The 21,734-nt window shown below is 44.0% G+C and overlaps 1 protein-coding gene across 5 annotated transcripts in view; it reads left to right on the top strand.

Annotated features, from left to right (window-relative positions):
* Positions 1–21,734, top strand: part of DOCK11 (dedicator of cytokinesis 11) — a 1,707,663-nt gene that overhangs the window by 1,381,418 nt on the left and 304,511 nt on the right. For all 5 annotated transcript variants that reach the window (XM_069612850.1, XM_069612848.1, XM_069612847.1 and 2 more), the window contains one exon: positions 10,574–10,680. In XM_069612850.1, coding sequence (XP_069468951.1) covers positions 10,574–10,680 — 107 coding nt within the window. The remainder of the gene's footprint in view (positions 1–10,573; positions 10,681–21,734) is intronic.

The raw sequence follows: 21,734 nt of genomic DNA, 5'->3' as shown, positions 1-21,734 counted from the left end.
GCATGTTATCTCTCCTCTTCTGCTGGTGTCCACTCCGGCTGGTGCCCCAGGCTTGTCTCACCTGTGATGCGCTGCTGCTCGGGTGCGCTGCTCCACACTCCTCCCTGCCCTCGCCTCGTCATCAGGTCCGCTCAGGGCTGCGAGTTCTGATGGTCTGGGGCCCCTCCTCCTCCTCAAAGGCGTCTCTGGTGGAGCTTCCCCTGCATCAGAGAGCCTTGAGACCTGCTGGCTCGATCCGACGTGGGTGTGAGGTAGCCCCCTCTCGTTCATGGGGCTGCTCATCTTCAGCTCTCTGCTCTGCCTCACGGTCTTCCTTCTGGTCCAGTGGGCTTGTTTTGCCTCTCGTTTTCTGGGGATCATGATCCCTTCGATGTGGCCTCTGTCTCACGGGCCGCAGCTCTACCCCTCCCCCACTTTCTCTTCTGTTTGTGCCTGCTGCAGACCATTTTTTGCATGCATGCCTTGGGTAGGCTGTGTACTCACACCTCCTGAGCAGGGCAGCACGCGTCCCCCACTCCCGTTTTTGCTGTTTAGCTCCCCACCCCTTCCTGCTATTGTGTCCTCACTTTCCTCCAATTTTCCAGTTCATTGAATGCTCTTTTCTCCTCTCCGCGTTTCAGGCAGACATTGCCATCTGCGCCCCGTAGTGGTCTCCACTATGTTAAGATTTTGAGAAAAGAGAGAATGGTGGTAGTGAGGAATTACTTATTCTTAATAGTTGGTGACCTGTCACCCATCTGTCCTTTATGAAGAAGGGGGTATCCCAGAGAACAGATCACATGATCGCTGCCTCTCTCTGCAGGAATCATGCAGGTCATTCTGGTGCATGACCAATGGGCCATGCCTGGCTTGCACGTTTAGCTTTCTCACACATATTGAGTGCGCCAGCATCACAAAAATGGTTTAAAGTGACAATTATGACACATTGTTTGCAAAGGCATCAACATGTGTTTTACAGTGGCAGTGTCAGCATAGTGCTGGCGTATCCTACATATTGTTGCTGACCAGGCATCTATTGTATTTATTCATGTGTTAGAGAATTACTTGTAAATTATATGGTATTTTGACCAATTTTTAGCAAAAACAGTGCTCATAAATTGCACCATTTCAACCCAGTATTGAAAGGCTGAAAATCCAGTTCCAGAATTATACATATGCAAACAGATTCCCCACAGATCTCTGCAGAACTCCCAGTTTGAGTACATAGCCAAAGGGGATCAACCCTATTCATTGTTCTCCCACCCCATGGCTCTCCTCAATGTTCTCAACCTGTATTCACCATCTTGTTTTGTACAGTGCTGTATTACTTAGTAACTAGGTTTAAGCTATATTAATCCTATACATATCAAAATATGGACACACAAACCACTATTCACTTTTCTGACCAAATTACTTAATTCATACTCTTATTTTGTAAACCATAGGCTGAAACAGAAGCTTCAAATCATGTTTTATAAGGCCTGGCATTGATAACACATGCCATATTACATTCCTGTTTAGCACCATAATGCAGTGCAGCTAGTAGTTTTTCACATTTACTAAAATGTAAAATTGCTGTTACACTTGAATTCTGTATTGGGACATGCATAGAGGTGTGGTCCTCCATTTCACAGCAAATTCCATCTTAACCTTTAATACAGTTCAGGTACTACTGCCTTAAAATAGAGAACTGAGAATCTTCAAATAAACATACAATAAACACCAACATGTAACGCTAAATGTACATTTTTTCTTGCAAGTTGGGAGTCACGTGGATTGTATTTTTTCGACACACACACACAGGCGCGCACCTGCTGAGAAATAAACGATTACAGCAGTAGTGTTATTTTCCTCACTCTGATTTAAAGCCTACAATTACCAGCATGCAAAGTAATGCTAACAAAAATAAATTTAGCTTTCTTTCACATGGCATGCAGATTTATGCACCCATGCCCTTTCTAATCAGCCATCAATTGCACCTCTTGGTGACAATACACATTTCCCATTTACTTTTGTTATTGATAGTTAGCCCCGTGGTCAGACACTGCCCTAGCACTAAAAACCAAGATTTAGCCGGTCCTCTCACTGTGCACACAGCTTTGACTGATTGCTTTGCAAGTAGAGGAGAGGAAGGGGCTAGTGGAAGAGGCCCAGGGACTTCAGACTCCTAAATAAACACACACTGCTCATTTTGGTGTCTGATGTGAAGCGCTACTGGGAAGCCTCAGGTGAGCTATCAGTGGCTTGCAATCTACTGGTAGGAGACCCTGTACTTATTTCTACCTAATAGTGAGCACACGTGCACTTTTCATTTAAGTGCATATTTTTCTGCATAACCCGTGAGTATTTTCTTTGGTTATCTTTGTGGAATAATTGTTCTTCCCTACCAGCCCTCCTTGAGCTAATCCTTACTGCTCTGACACAGCTACTGCATTTAGACTGTCTTTCCTTCTGGTTGGAATAGTGAAAGCCTTATGGCTAGATGGCTACTCAGCCTTCAAAGGTGTTTTTTTGCAATCTCCCTTACAACATCCATAGGAACATAATTTAATTTGACTTGATTTGTTTATTCCAAGGATCTCCAACGCAACAACACATGGCTGAGAAAGAAAACCTTGGAGACGAGAAGCTTACTAGAGCGATTACAATACACGGTTAAAATGGCATTTATAATTATAACATGCACAAAGATCATCAGGGAGATATTTCAAACTGAACATCCAATGTTTCTGAAAGAACGACTACGAAAAAAGGTACAGACAGAGTGGGGGTTCATCTCTAGGCACTGTTTCATCTGTTCATACTGAAAAAGTTGCACCATGGAAACAACCTTTATTAAAGATGATCTTGCAAAGGTGAAGGAGCAGCAGCTTGGGCAGAACGTAGCAGCTCTGATTTTGATATTCCGCAAAATAGTTGATTGCATATTGCTCCCATCCTTTGTGATTTGCTCTAACGGCCAATGAAATTCCATGTCTAATCAAACAGCCCATTATAGCTTATAGAAGGTGGGCCCTATGCAACACAGATGTGGCGAAAGCAGGCAGTTTATGGGATCCTCTCCCCAGGACTAATCGGTGGGTGGTGAGAGGTGGGTTAACATTCACGAGGCCATGCTGTGGCACTTTTTTGTGGAATCTGTGTTAACTAACTCTCGCACAGAGTGCATGTACGACAAACACTGCTGCCCATAAGTCAATTCGGAGAGGAATTTGGTTCCCATGAGCCGTAAGGAGCTATTGAATCCCCACAGGCATTGCAGCTCTGGGCCTGCTGTGTGCCTTGGCCAAAATCATCAAGGGGTAGAAAGGAAAATAATCAATAAAGTAATTTCCTGATTCCTTTGACAACATGATCAGAAGTGGCAGCAAAAAACAAGGCAACCTGTATGGCTTTGCCAAGTCAGTGCCCAAAACACTGACGGTTACGGAAGCGACGCTGATGGAGGCTGTCACTGCCTCTTCCACAGAGGATGATGCAGCCCCTAAGGGCATTGCTACCCCCAAACCCGGGTCCAGCTTCCCTGAATGGGGAACTAACGGGCCATTCCGACCTTGGAGGGCCCGGTATTTCCCCATTCAGGGATCCCAGACCCGGTCCATCCCCATTCCTGTTTGAGCCCCCATAGGGCTCAATGGGAATGGGGAGCATGCTAACAATGGGCCCATTAATGACAGGCCCGTTGTTAGCATGCTGGGCCGCTCGCTGGACCCGCTAAGGACGTCTGGTAAAACCAGGCGTCCTGAGCGGTTCCCGCGAGCGGACCTCATAATGGGGCGGTAAGGGGTTAACGGCTCCGGCACCTTTACCGGCACCGTTAACCCCTTACCGCCCTCCTCGTAATGAGGCCCAATCAGTTTTAAGATAACTTTTGTTGTTGACCCAAGGGAACGTCAAGAACTGTTATTTGTAACCCAAGAAAGCGACAAAGAATCCAGGGGAAGGACTCTCTGGAGCAAGGATACCCATCCTTGATAGATTTCTTTTTGTGAGAGTTGTACATTTTTCCTTTCCTTTGAACATTTACAAAGCACCCAAGCACTCAAGGCCAAAGACATTATCCTTTTCACTTTAGAATTAATTTGTTCGGAGTGCAGGGTCAGCAAGGCCTTTTCCCAGCCCCTTTTATGTTCTAATAAAAGTTTTTAGCCAAAATCATGTCTACCTTGTGTCTGAGTATCATTTTCGACTCCTACCAAGGCAGTTAAATTCATTGAGAGAAATGTTCCCCTGCCAAAGACCAGCTGAACTTTAGAGAGACCATCAGTAATGACCATGCAGGTTAAGGGAGTTTTTTTATAGATCTAGTCCGGCAAAGATTAAACTGCTCAGCGAATGGATCCTTCCAGGTAAAGGTGCAGATGTGGGCTCCACACAGCACCCCTCAAGGTGTGATACTGCATGATTGTGTTATGCAAAATAGTTGGGATACTAGAGGGATACATCGCATATTTTGGGGATGTTACGAGGGAGGGGAGGAAGCGGTGGGTGTGTGAATGTTTGTTTGAAAGTGCTTGGTTGCCTACAAACATTGATGGGAAAATGTGGCGCTGATTATATGTGGGTGTACAAAGATATCGGTTGAAAAGGAAGGCTTGTGGTAACATGTGATTGGCTAATCTGGCTTTCATGAGGTGGAACGTGGAAGGCTGAATAACCTAGTAAATGCTCGAAAGATACTGGCATATGTAAAATACCATAAAGTCCAAATACTTATAGTGACACATCTGCCAGTAGGAAAGCCTTTGAGGCCTTTGCGGCAAAATGGGGAGGGCACTGCTACTTCACAGACTATTCAACACAGTCAGGGAGGGTCCTGGCTATATTCCATATGACGGTGAGTATTAGGCTCATCTCCTCACTTATTGATTCCATGGGACGATATGGCATAGTGCATGGTCAGCTGAATGGAGTGGCGTTGCTGTTGATGTTTCGGCCCCTAATGTGGATGATCTGGATTTGTATCACTTTACTTTCACAAATATGATGAAACTCCTGATATCCTGGTGATTGGGGGTGGGGACATCAACACTATCATGGATTTGAGGATGGACCAGTCTGGTGCAGCGAGTAGGGCTGCCACCAGCTCTGCTCGAGTGATCCTTGAGGAATGACATACAGAAGCTGGGTGGATTTGTTAAGGGTTTTGCACTGTACGTGAATATACATTCTACTCCTTAGTCCATAATATGTCATTACGCATTGACTGCTGGGTGTGTTGGTGAGGTCTGGTATGCCAGAGGTCTGGGGGTTACTACGGGCTCACCCGTTCACCTCCTAAGGGCATAACAGCCCTGCCCCTAGAACAAACAGAGGACTCAGCCAAGGGCAAGTTAGAACTGTCGTTTATTACAAAAACCGACAGGGATCATACAGGACATTCAATAATATCCGGAATCACCATTCCCAAACCTGTGTCACACCTTTTTGATACAGAATGTCGTCACAATCTTGGCCCTCCCTGAAAAACCTATTATACGTTTTGGTTGGGTGATTGGAGTGGTATACACTACGGATTACCCTTATAGATCCTACTCAATCGGCCCTTCCATGTCAGATGTCAAGCTTGCCCCTTCCACTTGAAACTATCTATTACATGGTTGCAGGGTCACAAGATTACCATTGGCCCTTGCCCCTGCCATCCGCCCCTGGATTTCTGTCCCCTGATTGGCTGCAACTGGTCTCCTCAGGCCTGGGACCCAGCTGGGTTCTCAGCACTCCGTGCACCTCTTCAAGGTGATGAGATTGACTATGTGTACCCAAAGTATTTGTTTGCAGTATGTTGGCTGATTGGTGCTTATTTTGGCGAACATCATCTAATTAGATGGAAATCACCGGCTCTGGGTTTCTGAAGTCACCCTCACAAGAAGAAGAAGAAGAAGCAGTACCACTTTTGCCTGTTGTTTCACTTCATGTCTATGGTGCTGAGAACTGCTTGTCTTCCCACCGCGGGTGAATAACCATTGCCTAGCTTGGCCATATCACATGGTTGAGGACCACAACATCGAGTTCTTCTGGTCTGCAATTATGAGGATTTATTCTGTTTTTCTGCAGATAGCCCCTTGTTGTTTTAGGTTTGGAATGTGCTGCTTGTCACTGACCTTGACTGTGAGCCCTGGCCTTCCTGCTCTGTGCAGCCTGGTTCCGCTTACCCTCGTCTCTTGTTCTGCGGCTTGTGGCCTTATGTGATCTCCGTTATACTCATACTATGATTTCTGCTCACCTACATCATGCTATGTTTCCTGTAGGTTAGTCGTTCTTGGTCCTGGTATGCTCCTTAAGTGATCCTGTAGTTCACTAGGGTTAGTTGCCATAAGCAACTGCAAGCTTGCTCTGCAGCTCTTTGTTGCCTTGCATTCAGCGTTTCTGCACTTGGCTAACGAGGAAAATAAAAAAAGCTTTAACAGCATGTATATGTGTCTGTCCTCGATTTACAGAACTGTGTAAGCATGTTCTTCATTTACACAAGTGTGTGTTTGTGTAAAGTTGTGCATGGTTGCGAGTGTACTTCATGACTAACGTGACTATGTTGTGGTGTCATTAATGGCGTCAGCACAGTGGTTTCTTGGCATTAGTCAATGTCATCCATCATGGCATTTGGGTCTATGACAACAGTTGAACAACCTGTATTCCTTTTTTTTTAACCAACTTTATTTTCATTTTTTTACTTAAGACAATAGTTGAGCTTTCGTTACAACATGTATATACAGAGAAAGAAGAGAAGGGTATAACCGTCAGGTTGATGTGCTCAAGCCCTACAATTTGTTGTTATGGTCGGCTGCGTAGTAATCACAGGGTGGTAAAACCCTCACCCACCCGAAGTCACAGAATAGGAGGAAAGTGTGATGCAATACGCGCTCGGCCAAATAATCCAATAGTGTGAAGTGCTGTTAGTTACAAATTATCCTTCAAATGCATGTGCAGAGTCTATTAGGTCAAGTGGCACAGCGAGTAGAGCGCTCACTTTGACATCCGTGCAGAGCTTCCTAATGCAGGTTTGAATCCTGGCAGGGCCAAACTGAGTCTTTCCTCCTTCCGAGATTGATAAATGAGCGCCACACACTGTGGGTAATAATAAGCAGCTCAGATACCTGAAGGTTCATAGTGCTATATAAATGCCAAATTATTATTATTATTCAAAGTTTTGCCAATTGTTTTTAATCTTATGAGCAACCGACATGTGTTTCGACACTCAGGTCGTTCTCAAGGCTGTACAATTATTGGCAAGTTCCATACATGGGGACAAAGGCATGTATTGGTCACACAAAGAAAATATTTACAAAATGATAAAGAGGAAATAACAGAAAATGTGTGAATACACAATAGTAACAGATTGGTGTCAAAAGATAAATAGCATGTATTGTTAAATACACAATAAACAGGAAAAAGAAAAAAAAAGGTGAAAATTGTCACATACCATTAAGCGTCATCAGTGGGCATAGGAGCGAATTGTACAAATGAGCACATAAGTGATATAATTGGTAAATAAACTTCCATGCAGCATTTAGGACATGGCAAGTATAGTCTTACATTTGCAGTTTTGGCAGTTGCAGGTAAATAGACACATACTTGTTGGAGAAACTATTTGGGGAGCAGTAGTGTGCGGCACGACAATGCTCTGGGCATGGTGGAGGATTCTGCAAAGACTGGGTGTGGCCAGCAATACTGCCACAGTGCATACGTACGTGTTTGATGTTGGATGTTAAACCTACACTAGATAAGACACTGAGCGCTGGATGGCTGTAGCAAGGGTTTGTGCAGGTGAGTGATCAATTTAAGGAGGGGATATTCCTTGATAGCTGGGGTTTCGGGAGCAAATTAGGTACAGCCCCTACTACTGACGCAATGTGTGCAGGCTCAAGCAGCCTTTGAAATTGACATTTCCCAAAGAGCCAACCCCACACAAATGCATAGATTTTCCATAGATCACCCACGCTTGCCATAAGTTTCTCACAGTCGCCTACAACTTAGTTCAAACTGAGACAAAGGCAGCCCCGGCAAGAGCTTGTCGCGGGTGGGCAGGCCGCATGAACATAACAGACGAGATGTGGTACAGAGCATGCACACTGGTTTCGTTCAATTCCAAAAGTAGGCTGATACGATTTAAGGACTTTCACAAACTCCACTATACACCTGCTGTCTTGTGTAAAGTCAGTAGGGGGGATGCAATGGTCTGTCCTCGATGCAAATCCCTGGAGGTGGACCATTTGCATATGTTTAGGTCGTGCGCAAGGCTTAAGTCATTTTGGATAGATTTATGTACGGAGCTATCCTCAATGCTGCACCAGGATATTCCTGCTGATCCCTACTGGGTCCTCCTGAGTTGCTATGACAAAATGGGGTGTTCGAAAAGCAACTTCCTTCATGTGGCATTCCTACTGACTAGCAGAGCGATACTGCTGGCGATGGAAACAGAGTGTGCCCTCAACGCTTGAAAACTGGCTCGCTGCGTTGGCGTGGTCCAAAGACAACGAGGATGTCTGTGCCATGCTTCAACCTGCTGGAAACTGGCCCAAGGATATATGGATGCACTATCGTACCTACCTAAGGCAATGTAGAAACAATGGGCCTCATTACGAGGTAGGACGTAGCAATGGTGCTATTAGCACCATGGCTACCCCCTTACCGCATACCGGGTCCGGGTTCTCGGAATGGGTACTTACCGGGTCATTCCAACCTTGGAGGAACCGGTAAGTCCCCATTCTGAGAACCATTCCCCATTCCCATTCGAGCCCCCATAGGGCTCAATAGGAATGGGCAAGTAGCTAATAACGGTACCGCAATTTGCGGTACCGTTATTAGCTCTGAAGTCCCTTAGCGGGTCCCGTCCTTAACACCTGATCAGACCAGGCGTTAAGGAAGGGACCCGCTAAGGGACCTCGGAATATGGAGTTAAGGGATTACCGCCACCGGCACCCTTAGCGGTGCCAGTAATCCCTTACCTCCTACCTCGTAATGAGGCCCAATGACTCTGGGTCAGAGGGACATGAAAACTGAAATGAGAGGCAGGAATTTAAACTATTTGGATGAATGAGCGCACACCTGCTCCACAGAGCTGATACACTGTGTTATTTTAATGAATTGAGGCATGTTTATGCTGTATGTTTAACAAGAAAATACATAAGGTTTAATTAAAAAAAATAGTGGATGATGGTATTGCCAGGCCCTTTTTTATATAGCAATTCAGGTCCGACTTCTAAGTGTTCTAATACTAGGTATTATTATTACCCAATGTAATGGTATTCAATAGATCAACAAGGAAGCATGATTGGCTAAGTGGACTCTACCAGGATTTGACCTGCTAAGTAGAGGGTGACCCTATGTCTGTAGCAAACACTTTACTCATAGAGCTATCTACCCAGACATAGCATGTGGTAATCTTGAATGGCTAGCAAAGGCAGGGACTCGTGGCCCAACCATGTGCCAGCACAATAGAGGAAATTGGCAATTACTTTCAACCCCATTTCAAGTATGTCAGTGCAGGAAATACGTGGCAGTATTTTTGTTACTGCCATTTTGTTTTCAGCAATGGAATTACCACCGTTTTTCCTGCACTGGCAAATAATAGGTTTTGCCGGATTTACCACCGGTGGAATTACTGGACGGTACATCCACAGATTTCTGGAAGAGAAGTGGTAGATTCACTGCTAGCTTGTTGCTGGTTGTAAATCCTCCACTTTACCTCCATAAATCAGGGGATTTACAGCAGAGTAATTCCAGCAGTGGTAAATCCACCAAATATCCCAATGGAGTCCTACAGACTCAAAGAATGGGGAGTTACACTGCCCTTCCACCACTTGTAACCCTGCGGTAACTCCACAGTGTTCTTTTCTACATTGTTGGGAATGGTTGAAGAAGTATGGGAGAGAATGAGTGGTTTGTATTTAATTTTGCTGCATTAATTAATAACTATTTCGATAAACCAAGTGTATTGTTCAGCTTGATCAAGTCTAAGCAAAAACAAAGAGGTGATGTCTGGAAGGTTTAGAATTAATCTTAAATCTCTGGCACGTGCTCTGGGCAACGCTTCAGATCATTGTTCTTTGCCTGACAATCCATTACAGAAAGGGGAAAGATCGTATATGCCATAGGGTAACAAACTGCACATCACTGATGAGGAGCAATAAGGCTGAAACATGTCTGGGGCTGCTTGTGTTTCCATGCAGAGGGGACCTGGCCTAACAGTTACGCTGGGCTGTTCCCATTGGTGACAATACCTGACTGATTTGCATATGTCTGGACCCCTTTTGCAATGGCACAGACAGTGGTTCAGATGTATTCAAAACATTCCACCCATCACTTTTTTGGTAACAGCTTGATCCGGTCCTGCATCACTCCCAGTCACTTGTCGTTTGTGGAGTGATGTGTGTGCTCACTTTGCATGTGGACAGTTCAAGTTCATGTGAAATGTTCTCTAGGCTACATCTGGGGAAAGTTTCATTATGTTTCGATTTTGTGAGTAATGAACATGCTCTAATGGGTACAGCTATTATTGAACTCTAAAGAGTAATTAATTAGGACGTTAACATGATATTGTAATTATGAAGCTGTACTAACATTAGAATACTCATTCTATGTATTTTCTTCTCCTTAGAATTGTTCCCCAGTGGATGCTCTGTTTTTAAGAAGATTACCCCCAACATTGACGAGGAAGCTGCGATGAAGGAAGATACAGGAATGATGGATGTCTATTATAGTGAGGTTAGATTTTCAATGTTCCCTTTTTTCAAATACATCTCTCAAAACAACATTGGACTTTCCCTACTGCGTATCAGGGAGAAGCTGTGTTCTTTCTCATCCAAAAGGAAAACTCTCTCCACATACAAAGGCCTACTTACATTCTTTCACACACAATCCATGTGTTCATGATACATATATTGGACTAATTCAGAACATTATGCTGAGATGGAACACTGGATTAGCTTTCAATAGACCACATCATTAGAGAGATAATGAGTAGCAAAGAAACCCATACTGGATGTTATGGTTGATAAAAAGAGAGACTTCACACATAAAACAGACATAAAACAGACTTTGGTGATGCAAGAATATGGACAGAATACAGGCCTGGGCCACGTCATTTGCAGAGGCATACATGTGACAACCAAGGATGGTGCACAATAAAACCAATCCATAGTGGTGGGGACCACACCTCAACAAAGCACACATTAGTCCTAAATAAACGGATGCATATAATATGTTCACACAATTAGGCAAAAGCAGTCACAAAAATTACCCATGTTACCATAGAAAACATTGAAATGAAGGATTTTTAAAAATGCATAATTTGCTTTGCATCTACCTTACATGCAGTATAGAGATGATCACATGTATGCTGAAAATGTCATTGCTGCAGTTAAACTTCAGTTCTTCCAATTAAAGCAGATGTCTTAATCTCCATGGCTGTCCCACCCATGAAATCACCTGAAGTGACTTCAATGTCCAAACTAAAGATAAGTACTTTGCAGCACCGTGTACACTAAAGCATTAAAGCTGCAGCAACTATGCAGTTTAAGGGCTGTGCATGGCCACTACAAAATATGCACCCATTTTGTAATGCTACCTCGGTGTGCCTCATGCTTGATAATGGCTTACTGGCTTCAATATAGTGTGACAGTGACAAAATATGTGATGCATGTACGAACACTGCAAAGTACACTGTTACCTAAGTGTGCCTTTTGATTGATAATGGGTGCCAACCAATTGAGCTTAGAGGCCCAAGATTGCCATTGTCGAGGTTTTGTGCCCTCACCCATCAGAGGTTCTAAAGAGTAGTGATCCAGAGCTGTTGATGAGAGGTCGTACTGCCAAGTTGCCTTCTGGTGATTTTTTTGGGGCTCAAAGTGGTCCATATCGTATCATAAAATCTATATCTATATTCGGACCCCTCTTATTTAGATTGAGCATCTGCAAGTACTTGAACCCCACATCCTTCTGTGTTTGGTATTTGAGAGGCCACCCTTTAAAATCATCACCAACAGATCCTGCAATGTGTGCCCTTCCTGTGTGAAGTGGTGAGTCATTGGTGTTTCTCTTTTGTGGTTTAAAATCTTGTGTCGAAGAAGGCCCTTCTTTCATGCAGCTCCTAGAAATTCTCCCCAACATACTTGCCTTGAGGGTCTTTCTTGCATTGGATAAGGTATACAACACTGGGTGATGTGTTGTTATTTATATCTGTATTGCTTGGTTCTGTGTGGTTGCTGAGGCATATTCAGTGCAGATGTGGTAGCAGGTTTTGCATTTCCTAACCTTGCATGGGTATGTTCCAGGTCATATTTGTACTTGATCTGGTGAAAATGCACTTCTCATTAGGTGCCATGGTAGATTTTGTGGTTGCTTGTATGCAATTAAGGTACTTTCCTTGAATGTGTCTATGTCTTGCTTCACCTAAGTTTAAAATGAAAAGCCCCTGTTGTTCTATGAGAAACGGTTGTCCAGTCTGGGATTCTTTGCTACTCATTATCTCTGCTATCTTCATCTGATTGAGATGCCTGTGGGACTTAGAAAGCTAATTCATTGACCTATCTCAGCGTAGTATTTTTTGTTATCCCAAAACAAGGTATCAACACTTGAATTGTGTGTGATTTTATAACTAGACTAACATGGCATCAATCCTTTCTTTAAATACTTTCAAAGATGCCAGTCTGATATGCTCTGGCTCATGAACAGATATACAAGGGAGTTCCATGACAAAAACACAAGTGTTCCTGAGCTTCATCACTGAACAAAAGAATCCAAAAGCTGATTACAAAATATACCACAAATAGCAGGGTCTTCAGAAATCAGTAGGAAATAAATTCAGACTGTTCTAACAATTATAGTATTTCAGTAGGATTATTCAACATGATCCCAAAAAGCACATCTATCAAAATTGCAATGATTCAAAAGGGGTGGGCATGACGTGTAAGCAAAGTCCTACCACAAACTATTACAAATAGTTTAATGACTTCAAAGTATTAATGCCCTCGATATTATGTCACAAACATAATTCGAGTGAATGGAAAGCAGAAACCTGGCCAATAGGAACTTTTCCTGAATACAGTTTAGCCTGTAGTGTCACCAAAACATGTTACGTTTTCTTTGTTGCAGACTTGGGGCTGTTTTCTTTATTTAGTTTTGTTCGGCTGCAGAGATACTGGACATAAGTAATCCTGGTCAATATAACAGAAAATTACCCAATCCTGTGTATCCTATGTGTACCCGTCTGAGGACCATTCACTCAGCTCCTTTCACGTCTATGATTGAATGGAGGGAATCCAAGAAATGCCAAACCATTTTAGTGGAAAACCCTAACTTGTATTACTAGTGTTCTGCAGAAAAGAAGAAAGAGGAGTAAGGATAAAGGCCCTCAATATTACAGATCAAATCAGTTGTTTTAACATCTCCCCCTTGCCTATTTAGTTTTGTCGACTGTCTGTCAACTGAAAACCAATCCAGATAATTACATAAGAAAATAGTCGTGTAGATTTTCTGAAATGTCATTTCCTTGACTTTTGAGTGATTATTAATTAATCCTGCAATTTTCACCTCAAGCGAGCTGTGACGAATCCAGAGACTTCATCCCTCCTCCCTAAGGGAGAAGCCACCCGTGTGAGGCAACGCAGGGGAGCCTGCTCCGCAACACCCTCCCTAGGGGTCGAGGCAAGTGGGACCACACAGGGAGAGACTCCCTTTTTGTGGACGAGGACTCCCGTTCCTGTGAGGAACTCTCTAGGAAACCTTCCACCCACAACTCTGAAAATACCTTCAAGAAGGAAATGTAAGAAGAAAATACTAACAAGTGTTATTGCCATCAAGAAACTCTGATTTCTCCATTACAAGAAAAATCATCTACAACTGAGACAAAGAAGAGCTGTGGAGTAATGAAGACGACAGAACAAACAAAAAGAATGGACTATGAGGATCCGCCGGGGAAGTCCCACAGCTACGCAATAAGAGAAAGGGGAAGAGACTGGAAAGAGAGGGGATACGAAGCCCGCAAGTTACAAACTTGCTTGCCACCTTATGTGCAGACGAGGCTGGATGTGCGCATCCTATTCTTAAGAGGAGGCCACCAGCAGTGTTAGACATGCAGCGTTGACAAACTGAAGGGAAGAGCGAAGCCAAAGCAAACACAAGGCATCCTGATCCTTAGAGAGGGTTGAGTGGTGGCATGACCACAATCGAGCCGTGGTGGACTAGAGACACCTCGAGCAATACCACTGTGCCATATCTGACACTAAACCTCGCCGGCAGAGGAGATACTGAGGATTCCGCCAGAACAGTGACATGAAGGATCAACAGAGGAATCAAAAGAGGTCAATGTGACAAACTGGAGATAAGGTCCTGGCCGAAGAGCAAACACAGTGACATTATCCCTGAACAAGGCAGGTAATGGGGAAAATGGGAGACCCAGGAGGGTGACAGAAGAGAATCATTACTGGAACACTCATACTTGTCCCAGTTGAAATAAAGCTTTGACCATGAGTGAAGCAAAGCAGGGTCATTACTGGAATGCTCTTAATGTTCCCAGTCGAGATAAAGCATTGAAGATGTGAAGAAGAATCATTACTGGAACGCCCCTTCTGATCCTAGTCGAGATAAAGCATTGTCTTTGAATGAATTGAATGAGAATTATTACGTAGGAGTTTATACTCGTCCCAGTCAAGGAGAAAAGGCCTCATCACGAGTTGGGTGGTATCCCGGCTGTAATACCGCCCAACTGTAATAGCGTTAGTGCCAATCAGTCTGGCAGTATTACTGCCGGATCACGGGCTGGGTGTTAACAGTAAATCCCCATTGCCCATCGGGTTCATTGGACCCAATGAGGAACTTTTGCTGCTAATACCGCATGTTAATACAGCCAGCGATAATAGAGCTGAAAACAGGGCACTATGGGCCTCACCACGGGTTTGGCAGTATCCCGACTGGGATACCGCCCATCTTTATTTGTGTTACCGCCCACCCATCCAGCGGTATTACCGCCGGATCATGGGTTGGGCGGTAAACGTTATTTCCCTTTGGGTCCATTGGTAGTACCGCTGGTAGTAATTGCACTGAAAATCTGCATTTCTTTGGTGTGTTTACCCCCAAGTCTGAGCTGGGGGTAATCATGCCATACTCGTGATAGGGCCAATCCTTAAATGCTGCGGTAATACCGTTATTGCTGCATTTAAGGGCAACCGCCCAACTCGTGATGAGGCCCAAAAAAATAGAAGGAACAAACCTTGAGATTGGAATTTTTCATATTGGGATCAAAACAAGCCAAAAGGGCTAACCAGAGAAGGGGTATATTATAGAAAAGGAAAGCCGGAACAGGTGGAAATAGAGAAAAAGGACAAAAGCCAACGAGAAACCAGAGACTATGAACTATGTGTCAATGGCCTGAGAAGCCCATGGGAAAGTTCAAAGTGTTGGATAAAATTACATTGGATAAAGAGCAGAATAACTCCAAATTTGATAAATCCCGGAAAGAACAAGAAGAAAGTAGAGAATAGTTATCTAAGAAAGAAGAACCAAGAATTGAACAACCCTTCAACAGAACTGTATGAACTGTATAAACAGTCACAAGGCACTATCTGGGGATAGGTTACTGAACTGGTTGTGGAGAAAAAACAGTCTTAAGGGGAAGGGAGTCATTCTCATGCCTTTGTTTGTTATAGTAGTATTAGGGTTAGAATAGGTTAGTTTGGACGTTGGACAGATTCTGATTTTGACTGTCACTGATGACTGACAAGCTCCTTAGTTTTGTTAGGTGAGGAAACGCCTTAGTATAGAGAAAGGTAGACATTCATACTTTAAGTTATAAACTTACAAGAAAATGGGAAATCAGAGTCTGTGTCTTACTTCTGATCCACCACGTAGCTCTCAAAAGAATGGCTTCGCACCACCTGTTCTCCTAGCTTGATTTATGAGAGATACTCTTTTTCCACAACCTGACTATGCCAACAGTTTCCACAATGGCCATCCCCAAACCTCTATCCAAATTCTTCAAGGTATTTCTTTGTCCCTGCAGCATACTCTACTTTTTCACACGATACTGATACTGGGAACAAGCTAGGAGTCACAGGAGCAGCAGATCCCAGAAAAAGCTCCCTATTGACTTTAAGGGCAAACCTTTTTAGTTGCAGGACAACACGAATGTGCACTCTAGGCCTCTCCTAGCTGAGGATGCAGTGGGGGGTTGCAAGGGAAAACTGGAGTTGGGTATTTACCTTGTTCACAGCTTATTATGCTGCCAATGCTCAAGAAGAGACCCTGAAGCTCGAGGGGATAAAAGGAAAAGCAAACTTGCTCTGTTGGGAGCACATAACAGCTATGTAGTTCCCATCCATGTTTCTTAGACAGAATGCAAGGTTTGTATGCGCTCTAGGGAACAGGAAGGGGATCTCCTCCGCCATAGACTGTAAAGTTACATCAGGAGCAAGTGTTTATGTAAAGCATGATAAGTACATATTTTCAGGTTAGGGAAAGGGGCAGAGAATCATGTACTTTATTCATCAGCAAGGCGAGCAGCAGAATTTCTCTAGTGGTAAGGGGGTTACCGGGCAACCTTCTTAAAATGTTGCATTCACAAATGGAGACTGACGGATGGAGTGGTAGAGACCCCCTGCAACGTGCACATGCCAGCAAACTGCCTACAATCTCACTCGGTACAATGCCACTGCTTACCTCTCTAGCCCTCAGTAAGTACTTGCAGCGCTGACTTATTTTTAACTTTTTGGTCTTCAACTCTGCCCTCTAGACACACACCCAGGTATCTCTGCTAATATCCGCTTAGCACCCCAAAGACAATCTGAACTCGGCTACTCCAGACCTGCAAGAACCAACACCATAGGATAACAACTGCCTTACCCTCTACCTGAGTAACATCCCCCTCCCTCCTTTCTTGCAGGCCCATGCACAGCAAAGCTGCCAAATGTCATAAGCAAGCTCTACAACACCACTCTACATTGTATTATGTTCAGGCCATGTTGTGCTGCGTTGGTTGGCTGCGGCCATCACAGCTCTCTGAACTTCAGTAGTTTCAATGCCTTGCCCCTTCTTGTATAGTCAGCAATACATTTAATAGTGATTCATTTTATTTCTGAGTATATATGTTCTTTTGAGCAAAATATTGGATTCATCAGGTCTGTCGGATACCTGATCTGATTCACAACCTGTGTTTGTAGATGTAGGAGGACATTGTAGGGGTCGTTTATCCTATTGGCAGTAGTTCACATGTGAACCTTAATGTGCAAATTACATTGTTGCTGTTGCAATTGTAATGGATTTTGTTTTGCCAGTTTGTATTGCCAAAGCAGAAATAATTAGATGCTTCCATCAGGAGGTATACTGGACATCCACACATAGTTTGAACTGTTTTCCTGTATTCTCAATGAGTTTTAATCACTTATTGGAACATGCGTTGTCCTTTTTTCTATGTAAAAAGGTGTACATTTTTCACTGACACTGAATTTTATAATCAAGTTCAGGGTTTTCCAGACTGACTGCCTGTGTTGCTTTCTGAAATACACGTCATCACACACACGTTAGCTGGTCTGTTATCTGGGTTTTTAATTTGACTTCCTGTACATATCCTAATTTGGTTGTTTAGCTTGTTTAAATATTTGAGATGTTATCTTTTTAAGTACAGGCGTGCTGCAAGCTAGTTCCTTAATTTGTCTACCTCCATCAAAAAAATGTATTATGTGTACAGTTGCTTTTTAATCGGATGTATTGACCATATTGAAAACCTGCTTTATGACTCAATGGATGATAGTTTTGTAAATGCAGAAATGTATTTATGTCCAAATGTTCAGAGAATGAGGTTGTGAATTGTTTTTTGTCTCAGTAACTGACAAGCAAACAAAGATATGTTACTCAGTTTAATCTTGTTAGCCATGTTACACAACCTTCTCCTTATGAAAATGAGTGAAATGGGTGCCTGAATCCTGAGGGAAGGGCGATCACCTCCTATGGACTGTCCTGAGCAGCCGGCAGTTGCAGCTGAGAAGGGGATTGGTGGAGTTACAACAAAACCCCCTTTAAGGACAGATTATGGGAGTGCAGAAGGATACTTCTTCAGAGTCTGAAAAACCAGGGTAAATTATGTGGGAATAAAACAGGATACTGACTGTGTCTGCGAAAAGCGATATGGAGGTTTCTGAGTCAAATACCAGGATTGAGATCCTGGACTCTGACTCTTGGTGCATTTGGAGGGAAAAGTTGAAACTGAGAACCTGGATATTAAAACCCCAGGGATTGACAATGGTGGTGCTAAATGGGAAGTGGAATTAGTTTAGTTTAGCTTAGTTTATTATTTATATAGCGCCGCCTGGCCTTGGGGCATCCAGGCGCTTATTTTGAGAACAACAAAACAGAGTAATACAATACAATGAAGATTTGGTACATTATCGGTCAAATACAGATTAATACAAGGTATGGCAGGCACGGGTTACGTCAAAATACTTGGTTTACAAGGTCAAGATCATGTCATAATACAAGGTTGCGGGCAGTATGAACAGTTAGTAGTATGTCAGTAGTTCAAGGCTTCGTTGGTTAGTAACCAGGAATTGGCGCTGTGTCTGAATCTATGAAAGGAGGGTTCAGATCTAAGATACAGGGGCAGTGAGTTCCAAAGTTTGGAGGTGAGCACGGGGAAGCTTGCGCCACCTGCTTTTTTAAGTTTGTATCTGGGGGTGGTTAGACAGTGTGTTTGCGCTGATCTGGTTGGACGAGGTGGGATGTGGAGTGTGAAGTTGTCTGATAGGTATCTGGGTGCTTGGGTAGTTAGGCACTTGTGCGTAAGCGTGAGTGTTTTGTATTCAATTCTCTGCGATATAGATAGCCAATTGCAGAATCTTCTGGTGTCAGATATGTGTTCGTGTTTGGCAATGTTCAGAGCTGCTCGTAGGGCATTGTTTTGAATGACATGCAGCTTGTTGATATTTTTTTGGCTAGTGCCCAGATAAAGAGCGTTGCAATAGTCGACTTTGGAGAGGACTAGCACTCTGGCTAATGTGATACAGTTGGAGGGTGAGAGGTACGGTCTGCTGGCATTGATGAGCGTACAGGTGTAAGCGGTGGCAGAAGAGATGGCGTTGATCTGTCTTGTCAGTGTGAGGGAAGAGTCAAGGTAAATCCCAAGGGTTTTGACATTGTTGGAGACAGGGATGTTGTTCCCGTCGATAGAGAATGTCTGATATAGTTTGTCCAGTTTGTTGAGTCTGGGTTGAGTGCCTAGGAGGAGGAGCTCAGTCTTATCGTCGTTGAGACAGAGGCCGTGCTTAGCCATCTATTCTTGGATAGATGTTGTTGAGAACTGCATTGTCAGTGGAGTAGTCGCCTATTAGTGGGATAAGTATTTGCGTGTCGTCTGCGTAGTTGGTGTAGATGACACCCAAACGGTCCAGTATGTCGAAGAGGGGTTTAGTGAATACATTATATAGCGTGGGGGAGATGCAGGAGCCCTGAGGGACACTGCATGTGACTGGGGCTGGTTTGGCGGAGGCTGTCGGAGAAAAACCCCTCATGGATCTGTTATTCAAGAAGGACTGGATCCAGGCATTGGCTTTGTCAGAGAATTTGGCTGCTGAGGTTAGATGTTTACAAAGGATTTCATGGTTGACCAGGTCGAAGGCCGCCAACAGGTCGAGGAGGAGAAGAAGTGCAAGTTTGCCATTGTCTTTGATATTGTCCATTTGTGTCTTGAGGTCAATCAAAGCAGTCGCGGTGCCGTGTTTGGGTCGGAAACCTGATTGAGTCCTAATAGGTTGTTTTTCTCGAGGTGGTTCTGTATCTGTAGGTATGCAGCTCTGTCAAGGATTTTGTGGAGGAATGGGACAGTTGTGATGGGTCTGTAGTTGGTGTGGACACTGGGGTTGAGGGTGGGCTTCTTTAGTAGGGGTAGAGCCCAGGAGTCCTTCAGATTGTTGGGCACTATGCTAGATGTGAACGAAGAGTTGATCAATGAGGTAATGAAGGGAGCAAGATGTTTGGCTGCGTCTTTGATAATAGGCGCCGGGCAGATATCGCCTTGGCACTTGGATGGTTTCAGTGAGTTAATTATGTCTTCCACCTCTTTGATGGATATGGTGGAGAACTCAAATAGGTTGTTGTCATCCGCTGTAGGTGGGTGGGTGAGGGGGACGGTGTTGTCAGTGAAGGTGAGGCTTTCTTTCTTAGTTACAATTTTGGCTTGTAACATGGCAATTTTACCTCGGAGTGCATCTTGAATGTTGGTGCACCAAGATATGTCTTTGGTGCAGGTATCTGGAGTGGGAGAGGGGGATCCGAGGTCTATGAGAATGTTAACAAGCTCTTTGGTATTGGATTTGGCGTTACAGATTCTTTCATAATACATGTTTTTTTTTGTCTGGATGATGGCTGTCTTGTAGATGTTGGAGGCAAGTGTGTATGCTGTCTTGTTGTTGGTGGAGGGCATTTGTTTCCAGGATAGCTCAGCTTGTCTTTTGGTTTTGCAGAGTATTTTTAGTTCAGGAGTGAACCAGGAATTGAGATTCGCATGTGGTTTGGCTTTTCGGAGTTTGAGAGGTGCTATGGTGTTTATAGCCTTGAGGATGGTTGTGTTGTAGAGATCTACTAATTCCGTGGGGTTAGTGATGGTGGGTGAGAGGTCTGGAATTGAAATAGAGAGAAAGAGAGATGGGGGAATTAAGCCATTTCGGGCTAAAGTAGTGGCAGTGGGGCAGTCGAGCTTGGGCGCTATGCCTGCATGGGACAGCCTATTTGTGTCAGGAACAGGAGTGTCGGTGATGGGCAGCCAAGTGATAACAGCCTTCTCTCTTGCTGGCCTGGGCTCCCCTGATTTACCTGGTGCTGTCAGATGCGTCCGTGAAGTGGCAGATCTTATCTGCAAGCGGCTGGAGACCAGCACAGGGGAGATCAGGATGTGGGAACGTTGCTTCAACTCCATCCTTTTCAGCAGTTGCAGAGCAAGTGATGAGATCTCAGAAAGCTGCACGATGCAGAGCAACAGACAAATGGAGATTGCGGTGTGCCCTCCCAGGAGGGTTCTGTTTTCTGTGAGGGCCAAGGGCTGTATGTGTCTGGTCCAGAATGTTGCCCCCTAGTCAGAGGAGTTTGCTCAGCAAAGTTGATTTGCTGAAGGAATTGGATTGTGCAGGCCAGAGCATGTGCAAAGCGAAGCGGCCCCAGCGTGTCCGTGGGGATGTGCCAGAAATCCTGTTGGGTTGTTCATTTCAACAACAAGTGTTAGCGTATGGCAGAGTTTCTGTAAGGTATTGCAAACCTCAGTGGTATTGTCGTTTACAGTGATTTTTGTTTCCGCAATGTACTCTCCAGCTGCATTTTTAGGGATTTCATGCTGGGTTTTTCAGCTAATTGTATGTGTCATACGAGCCCGTTGCGGCTGGAAGTATTATACATCTTGGTGGAGAATGCATGGAGAAGAACTAGATATTAGCTGATTTGTTGTGCTAGGGGAATGAAGTGAGGCCTGTTTTGAATTTAGAACTGTATGAAGTGGGTTTGCTAAGAGTGGTTGTTTGGGTAGTGTGAAGTGGCGTGGCCTCTGTTGAGAATAACCACTTTTGGGATTTAGCGATGGGAATGAGCAGTGTGATTTATGTTTTATCTTAACGTTTACCTCCACAGGAGCAGCAATATTGCGGACTTTGTAGCTCAGGGCTTGGACTTGTAAAGAGCAGGGAATCTCTTAATTTACTATGTCACTTGTGTGCTAATTTACTGCATATTGTGTTGGTGAGGTTGCATGTGCGTTTGTTTTGTTTTGTAAACTTAGCTGGTTGGCT

This window comes from Ambystoma mexicanum, chromosome 5p (genome assembly GCF_040938575.1).
Source record: "Ambystoma mexicanum isolate Mex_15411 chromosome 5p, UKY_AmexF1_1, whole genome shotgun sequence".
NCBI lineage: Eukaryota > Metazoa > Chordata > Amphibia > Caudata > Ambystomatidae > Ambystoma > Ambystoma mexicanum.
Note: the sequence above shows the minus strand (reverse complement) of the source record. Positions and strands in the feature narration are given on the sequence as shown.